General features: G+C 36.8%; 2 protein-coding genes across 2 annotated transcripts; one reads left to right on the top strand and one right to left on the bottom strand.

The window, feature by feature from the left end:
• The first annotated feature begins 670 nt into the window (after positions 1-670).
• On the top strand, positions 671-3081 carry LOC115713503 (F-box protein At3g12350). The gene is made up of 2 exons (XM_030641988.2): positions 671-1878; positions 2484-3081. Exons 1-2 carry the CDS (start codon positions 928-930, stop codon positions 2955-2957), a joined length of 1425 nt encoding a protein of 474 aa, XP_030497848.1. The 5' UTR covers positions 671-927; the 3' UTR covers positions 2958-3081.
• A 279-nt stretch (positions 3082-3360) lies between these two features.
• Positions 3361-6038, bottom strand: LOC115713508 (LIM domain-containing protein WLIM1). The gene is made up of 6 exons (XM_030641992.2): positions 5614-6038; positions 5042-5433; positions 4382-4478; positions 4231-4274; positions 4032-4121; positions 3361-3905 (listed from the first exon to the last, which is right to left on the bottom strand). The coding sequence occupies exons 2-6, from the start codon at positions 5174-5176 to the stop codon at positions 3675-3677; spliced, it is 597 nt and encodes a 198-aa protein (XP_030497852.1). The 5' UTR covers positions 5177-5433; positions 5614-6038; the 3' UTR covers positions 3361-3674.
• Between the last annotated feature and the right edge of the window lie 2746 nt (positions 6039-8784).

Below are 8784 nucleotides of genomic sequence, written 5' to 3'. Positions count from 1 at the left end.
AATCAAACCAAAACCAAAAATAAATAAATGCAAAATTTAAAATAACTTTACACAAGAATTATACGTGGTATCTGTGTTCTTTCAAACACTCACAGTCCACGGGGCCACGCCTAAGAATGAAATTAATTTGTAAAGTTTCAAATAATTACAAATACAATTGACTTAAATAAGTTTAGATTCCATCTAAATCTTTGCTGTAATCCTTTGTAATTTACTTCGCGAATCTGATTTTGAAACACTACCAAACAATAAATTCCCTTCGTATTTGATGTGTGAGTGCTTACTTTCTCCCGAAATTTCTTAGGTAAAGTTCAGAATGTTGTAATGACTTTGTGCCTATGTTCATTTTCTTGGAAGATTATGTTTGCACTTTTTCCTTTTTATTATAAATGAAAAATACATTTATCTTTTTATTTTGTTTATTAAAAAAAGAAAGAATAACACCCCATTCATAGAGAAAAAAAATGGGGTATTTTTATTTTTTTATTTAAATAATTTTTTTTTTTATTTTTACAAAAATTTATATATAAGCAATTCATATAAAAATTATCGGAGCAACTCAAATTGTACAAAAAAAAAAAAAATTAATATATAAAGTAATTTCAAAAAAAAAAAAAAAAACCAAGATACCGTTCCTTTACAAGTTGCACCCGCACGCAGATAATCATACATACTCATTCAATTACCACTTTGGCCCGCGTCATTGTGTCTGGAGACTGTAGCTTCCACGAGTCTACTGAAGGTGAAGGCACATTTCCTCTGCCTCAGGAATAATTCCATTTTCTACAAGAATCTACCAATTTTATTTGAACACAAGTTTCACCACTTTTCGACAATAAAAACAAAATTTTCATCACCAAAAAATAGTTATCCAAAATTTCCTTCTTCTTTAACTTTCTGAAGAAAAATTACTTCTTCCCTGAGAAAATGGCGAGGGTTGAGGACTCAAATCTGACAGTTGAGGAGTGCGGGTTTTCCTTTTCGTTCACCGATTTTCCCGAAGATGTTCAGCTTTGTGTCCTGTCGTTCCTTATGCCGTCCGAGATCGCCACATTCGCGTGCACATCGAAAAGGTTCGTTTCGCTCTGCCGAAACGACGACAAGCTCTGGTTCGCCATGTGCGATCGGCGTTGGGGTTTGAAGACCCAGATCACGAAATGGGTTAAGGGTGATACCTCTTACAAGCTCCTCTATAAAACCCTCAGCGAGTGGGAGAATCTGATTGGTTTCTGGCGCCGAAGCGGCACGGGAACCACTGACATATCATCCCCACTGTTGATATTCTTCGAATGGGGTTCGTCGTGCCTTACCGGTTCTAGGGTTTCACCGTCGAACAACGGAACATATAACGTGATAAAGGCACCGTTTTTATTTATGAGTCTTTCGTCCGAGGGCCAAGAGGTGATTTTCCTTGATCCCGATGGTCGAAGCGAATTATACGAAGATTTCTCTAACTCCCGGTGCTTTGACTATTTGGAGAAGGATTTGATCCCGGTCAATCTCAGTTTCATGGGCAAAACCCATTTTGTTGTTGAAGAAGATTTGACCTTTGGGTATTCGAACTCTCGGGGGCAAAGGAGAAATGGTGTTCAAAGAAGTTCAAGCTCGGCCAATTTAGTCTTGGAGGATGGTGGGGTCGGAGATGTTGATTCAATTGAACCAGAGTTTGGGTCTCCCGGGAGTTTGCCGGACCGGTTAATGTCGGAGATTTATCAGTACTTTGCGAACCGAACGAGCCCTGTTAGGGACAGATCGTCAAGGAGACAGAGGAGGAAAGAGAAGGAAAGGCAAGCTAGAAGGAAGTGGGAAGCTCAGCATTTCGTCAAGATTGTTAATTACTCGCACACTCATTCTAGACCTTTGCAGGGCCTATGGAAGGTGTTAAACTGCTCCTTAACTTTTTTTTTCTTAGTCAATGCGTATGCACATGTAATTGGTAGTTTTTGTTACTAATTTGTGCCAAAACTTCTTGTGCTTAATTGTGAGAAAATATGTGAACTTCAGATGTGTGTGTGTGTGTGTATATATATATATATATCAGTGTGGAGTTACCTAATCTTTAGGGACTGTCTCTTGTGCAGCTGTTAAACTGGAGAGTTTCTCCTGATTGGTGTCTCAAATCCATTAGCTCTTTTCAGTATGCTATAAATTTGTTATAGTTAGTTTGATTCCTTGAACTTGTCATAGATCATCAGTCTATTTCTGTTTTATTTTTGTTTCGTGGAGTTATTTATCTGAGGGGTTGACCTGTGGTGGGAAAAAGGTGTCTTGGCTTGCCTCCTTTGCATTTTTCTAATGCGTATTTTAACTAGTTAGAAAAAGACAGTATTTGTTCTCATTTTGTCCCAGCGAATTCTTAGGTGGATTTGAATTAGATTAGATCTCTTCGGACATTTTTACTCTAACTGATTGGTATGCTCGTTTCTTCTTGCTTCATATAAGTTCATTATGGATAGTTTGACCCTTTACTGTTTCAATTCTAGGGACTTTACGATGACTTGAACTTGGGTTTATATCTAGTTGAATACGACGGAATTGGTGGCATATCCTGCCGAAAGGTTTGGAATTCATCTGAAAACATAGCCAGTTATGGTCCGGTGTTTTGGACATCAAGCACATCGTTTGTGGAGTCTCCATTTTCTGCCGAGGAAGAAAGTCTTTACTATAGTCGCATACACCATCGACCACTTCCAGCCACAGATTTCATTCTTGAATGCTCATCATTAAGAGAAAGCAACACGGTCTCTCGCATTCTTAGTGTGAACTCGAGTTTTGATCTAGTTATCCCGCACCTGGCAGGTGCAACAGCTAACCCACGGCATGTGGAAGGAAGGGTTTGGCAATATGTGGATGGAACATTTGGGTTTGGGTTTCTCCGGGACAATTTTATTATCGATTTGAAGCATGTTTCAGAGAATGGTAGTCTTGTTGATGCAGTGGAGTTCTCTGGTCACTGAATTATTATCTAGTTTGGTAACTTCTGTACAGAAACAGTAGTGTAGCTAGATGTCACTAACTTTGTGGCTTTGTGTATCATATCTGTTGTGAAATTATAATAAATTGATTTATTATTCAAAGAAATTTTAATTGTCTTGCTACGAATGAATGGACGATGGTTGTTAATACTTTGTTCATTTTTGGGATGCCCAGTTATACATGAAACCGATACGACTTCCCGCTTTAGAAGTAAAGCTGCGTGTTTGAAAAAGGAAACCTCATCTCATGCAAGCATGCTCTACTCTAATCGTGAATACTAGCTATACTTGCATTGCATGATTTGAATGAACGGTGGCCGTGGAAATCATTTGAACTGCAGAAAAAATTGCTAATTTCAATTCTGCAATGCTTACACAGGAAGAATAATAAGAGGGGGGAAAGTAAATACCTCAATACTTATTCAACATAAATGGGGGGACACAATAAGAGCTCACAAGCAAACCCAATAGGTCTCTCAAGAGGAACAAAACCGAGATCATAAGAACAACTACAGAGTTTTGTTTTTTGGTATCTCATTTGTTCATTTACAAATCTCACAACGAAACCCAAAAGCAACAAATGAATGCACGTGTCAACTATATATAGGAATCCAACGAAATGTGTTTAGGAAGGCAGTGAAATGATAACGAGGCAAGGGAAACGAGAGCAACATAGACAACTAGAAGTAGTTCATTCATTCATATTTCTGCAGCAACTTCTGTGGTGTTGAGTTTCTCCGCAACTCCATCCTTACTGGCATGGTCACCCTCAAGCTGGCTCAAATTGCCCTTCTCCCTGATGAGTTGGGTATGGTGATGTTTGCAGTAGAGTCTACCCTCGTGTGCAATGTAGTTCGATGGACTGATAGTACACCCTCCGTGGCAACATTTGAAGCAGCTTCTGTGGTAAGGTGTTCCATTTACTGTAACCTTCAATTCAGCATAATCACTGTATAAGCCTCACACTTAATGAATAAAGGTGTACGCATACGGACACACATGCGCCTGCATGCATATGCACACACCCACACAAACACACACACACACGTGTTTTACCTTTTCAGTTGGATAGACAGTAATCTTACAGCCAACACATTTATCTTTAGTTCCAGCAAACATACTTGTTACTTTGGCCACAGCAGGTTTCTGTTGGAAGATAGTTGTAATCAGGATTGAGAGCATGAATAATTAGGAAACAGATTCTTTGCCAAAGCAAAAATATAAGAGAAAAATACACTGGTTAAAGAGACATTACATCACTATCAAGTGGTCTTTCTGGTTTTACAATTTTAGGTGTCCCTGAGATGAATGATGAAATAAAAACAGCCAAGATTAGCCTCAGGAAAAAGAAAAAGGGTAAGAAAAGAAAAGAGAGAGTTCGTAAAATTCATCATGTTGGATTCTACCTTCGAAACTTTTGTCAAGACTGCCAGTTCTTTTAAAGAGCTGATCAAAGTGTGGCCTGCAGTAGAGCACTCCCTCAAAGGAGTTGTAGTTGCTAAGCTGCAAGTTTGATAATCTTTTGATCAGAAAAGTTGCAAATGACTTTATTTATTAGAGATTGCTTGGGGTTGGATAATCTATCAAATGTATCTAATGGCATAGGGGTCCAAGTCCAACATATATTTGTAGCCCAACTTAATAGATGGTTTAAGACTAAGACATCAATCACATTCTCACAAGTTGCACTCAACAGATAGCTTAGAATAATATAATCTTAATCCTGCAAATAAGTGTGGATAACATAACATCTGAAAAGAAATGAAGGTAAATGACATTCTTGCTCTAGAATTGTGGTTAAATGAATCCTATGAATGCAGTTCTTTCCCTTTTATCGATTATTGGTTTGGATCTACAGAGTGTCAATCTCCAAAGAGACAACATTCGAAGCAGCCAGGTCTGTCTTGTGTTGACGAAACTAAATGAATTTAACACAGCACACAACTAATTAAAGTTCCAAGGTTTCATCTGGTCGGGCTCGAATTGTTTAGAACAGAACTACAAAAAAAAGTAAAACATAAAAACATTTCAAAGAGAGAGTGAAAGAGAAATCAGAGCAGAAATACCTTAAGAGTGCCTTTGCAATGGTGGCATCTGAAGCAGGCCTTGTGGTAAACACGGTTATCCGCTGTTAGCTTGTCAACTAGATAAACAGTCTTGTCACAAGCCATACACTTCTGGGTTGTTCCTGCAAATGCCATGCTTTACTCAATTCTTTCTTCTCTCTTTTCAATGGATTCAACTCTCAAGGGAAACTCTCTGGTATGAAAAAATAAGAAAACAGATAAAGGAAACTGAATTGGAATATGGATTGCAGGGATTGCGGAAACCGAAAGCAGAGTAGTGAAGATAATTAAAGGTGGTCTCAATTGGCAATGATTTTGTCCCAATTTCAAGCACTTACCAAACGGTGTCCCTTAGATATATATTCTTTTTTTTTCCTTTTCCTCTCTCTCACCTGTCAAAACAGTATAAAGGCATAGTTAAAAAAGGTTAAAAAATAGTTTTACTTAAATGATTGAGATAGATCTATCACACCCAATTTTGGTGTTATAATAAATAAAAAAAAGAAAATGAAAAAAAAAAATCTCCTAGTTAAGGAGTTGAAGTATTTAATTATGGTTAGTATAAATTTAACCTTTTTCTTTGCTTGAATTGTCCAAAACCCGTTTCACTGAACTGAATTGATTGTAGATTAATGGGAAAACCAACAAACATGGACCATGAGATTAGTTGAGGAGTTAGCTAGCCTTTGAGTTATTGAGGGGCCCTGATAATGACTGCTCAAGTCTACTACATCTACACTACTAATAATATCTCAAGTATTTTACCAAAAAAAAAAAAAGAATTCTCAAGTATATACAATACAAGAAGTGAAAATACGTGACATACATGCACGAGAACGGTTTCAAACAGTGGTCACATTCTTAGCTCTTCTTATTCAAAAAGCATGGCCTATAATAAACCATGCTCAAGTCCAAAGTCAATCAGGACAATAGTAATAGAAACTAGAAAACACATGTTGCAGTTGAAAACAAAAATGGGGGAGGTAAATAAATACTGAAAGGTTATGGACCATCCATCAAATGCATTTTTATGTTTGAAATGATATTTTCTTTTGGAAAAGGATAATTGAAGAAGGAAGACTTTTTGGAATTAAAAAGAAAAAAAAAAAGAAAGTAAGAAGACCCCATACCCATTTGTGTATCAAATGACAGCTCTTAATTAACCAAAGGCTAGCTGTATTGCTTCCATTCCCAAACAAACAGCGTGGCTCAATGATTGTCACATTATCTCTGTTATGCTTCATCAGTAAGGGGGAATCATTCAACTCCACGAGACGTGGTCCCCAGAGATCAAAATTAAAAACTATTAGCAATAGCCTGATCTGAAACGACTGGAATTATGGGGTATGATTCTCGCTTTGGGTGCGAGAGGTCCCAAGTTCGATTCTCGGAATGCCCCTTTCATGTTATCAATTTTTACTTTCTTCAAAATGAAACGACAACATTATATTCTAACCATAAACACTAATTAATTACTGGAGGATAATTTCGAAGGCAACCCTACCTACCCTAACTTCTCCGTCGAAGTGGCATCACTGCCATGCCATGTGCCAGCCAATGACACACTGATCTGCTCCTTCTGGCAAGTGTTCTCCTTCTAATTAATGCGTTCAAATTTTGTTATAAAAGGGATTTTTTTGTTTTTTTTCTCCTTCCCATTCTACTAATTTGTGCGTGCTTGATGCATTATTATTTTATTTCAATGGAGTTTTATTCACTTCCTTTTAGAAAATCATTATCAGATTCAGGCGATACTTTATAGTGAAGTAGTAGTCTTATACTTGTACCCTGCTGCAGACAGTGGCGGACCAAGATTTACACTAAGGGGCGTAATTTTTATTTCTTTAAGTATTGTTATTTGGGTAGTCGTGTCCAACACTTGCTATAAATGACATGGTTAGCCATATTGTGGTGCTTTCTAGGAATTCTCCTTTTTTTGTTTTTAAGACATGTGAGCAAAACTAAACTTAAAAACAAAAAAGATTATTAGTGGGATTTTAACTTTAACCTCTAACATATATACAATATACATCAAAATTAATTATCTATTAATATCATCTTTTATTATAAATATATATTGTAATTAATTAAAATACATATATATTTTATTAAGGAACAACTTTACCCTCGCTTCAATGTGAGTTCGCCCCTACTTCCACACCTTATATTAAATTTGTTAAGAAGTTAGTTATTTTTACACAGTTAGGTTACTGTATATAAGGACCTAAATCCATTGTATCAATAATATCAATTAATAATATTGCTCTATTTTCGTTTATACTAGTTTTAATAGTGTCAGATGAAACAAGGTGAAGCTTTAACAAATCAATTAAAGCTCTAAGAAATCAATTGAAGCTTCAAGAATTCAATAATGGTGAGAACAAGAGCCACCGCCTTTGCTACCACCACTGTTCTCTTGGTCGATGCCACCATAACTCAGCCACCATCTCACACTTCCACAGACACTCAAATACATACTGATCCATCACCATCTCAGGTTTTTGTCGATCTTCCCACACGATATGATCCTCTACTCTAGGTTCCTCGCGTTCTTCCAACTGATCGCCCTGCCTATGAAGATGTCAGATCTCCATATTACCTAAGCAATGCAGACCATCCAGGCTTTGCTCTCGAGACCCCTGTTCTTACAGATCGAAACTTCCAGTCATGGAAACACGACTTCAACTCTCCATTGGCGCCATAAATAAAACACCATTTCTTGAAGGTGTTGGAGATTATTTTACCAGGATCTAGATTTACTAACATATATGTTGATTAACACCCTAAATATGAATTCTCTAAAACAATAAAATTTAAACACATACAAAGTTAAGGCACCTTACATTGTTTGAAGTGGAATAATATGTATCCTTCCACTTAGATCTTTGACTCTTGTTCCTTTCTGTCACAAAGTATTATCAAGATCTGAGCCCGATTCTCCTTCAGGTGTTGGATTCTTCACAGTCTTACACACTATGATTGAGTACTTAACTTGCTATGGGTAGGCATGTACTCTTTCACTATGTGTTAGAAATTATTTTACCAGGATCTTAGATCTACTCACAAGTATGTTGATTAACACCCTAAATATGAACTTCTAAAATGATTATGAAATAAACACATATAAAGTATGAGAAACCTTACATTGGGTGCAGCGGAATATTATGTCTCATTCCGTTCAGATCTCTAACCCTTGTATCCTTTCTGTCCCAGAGTATTATCAAGATCTGAACCTGAATCTCTTTCTCTCCTTCTTCAGTGCTGAAACTCCTTCTTGTTGAATATCTTTCTTCACGATCTTCCTCACTATGATTGAGGTATCACTTGCTGTGTGTGGGCACTACTCTATCACTAAGAGGTTCGAAATTCAAGAGAGAAGAAGAGAGTATAGGTCGCGGCTAGGTTAGAGAGAGAAGGCTCAGGTATTTCTCTGCAGGAAATCAGATGTGTAAGTGTAAATTTCCTGAAGCCTTCACTATCTATTTATAGCATTCCACTAGGGTTAGGTTTGAATTATTTGGCATTAAAATAATGAAAATATGAGATGATAAACCCTATAAAAGTGACCGGCCATGGCTATGTGGATTTGGGCCTCACTTTTTACAATTTTGCAGTTTTATCATTTCTGCATCTCATTCTCTCAAAAACGCCAATTTTCAAATTCAACCATTTAAATGCCAATTCTAACTATTTAATGACTATAAATAATTATTAAATAATATTGTCATTTATCATATTTATTA

This window comes from Cannabis sativa, chromosome X, assembly GCF_029168945.1.
Source record: "Cannabis sativa cultivar Pink pepper isolate KNU-18-1 chromosome X, ASM2916894v1, whole genome shotgun sequence".
NCBI classification, from domain to species: domain Eukaryota; kingdom Viridiplantae; phylum Streptophyta; class Magnoliopsida; order Rosales; family Cannabaceae; genus Cannabis; species Cannabis sativa.
The sequence above is the reverse complement of the archived record's forward strand: the minus strand, read 5'-3'. Positions and strand labels throughout refer to the sequence as shown.

Excerpts from the sequence above, each read along its gene's own strand:
- LOC115713508 (XM_030641992.2), bottom strand. The coding sequence starts at position 5,176 with ATGGCATTTGCAGGAACAACCCAGAAGTGTATGGCTTGTGACAAGACT. Across the intron at positions 4,122-4,230 it reads AAAGACCACTTGATAGTGAT|AAACCTGCTGTGGCCAAAGT; the intron begins GTAATGTCTCTT and ends ATCTTCCAACAG. Across the intron at positions 3,906-4,031 it reads CTGTCTATCCAACTGAAAAG|GTTACAGTAAATGGAACACC; the intron begins GTAAAACACGTG and ends GCTGAATTGAAG.
- LOC115713503 (XM_030641988.2), top strand. The coding sequence starts at position 928 with ATGGCGAGGGTTGAGGACTCAAATCTGACAGTTGAGGAGTGCGGGTTT. Across the intron at positions 1,879-2,483 it reads CTTTGCAGGGCCTATGGAAG|GGACTTTACGATGACTTGAA; the intron begins GTGTTAAACTGC and ends TTTCAATTCTAG.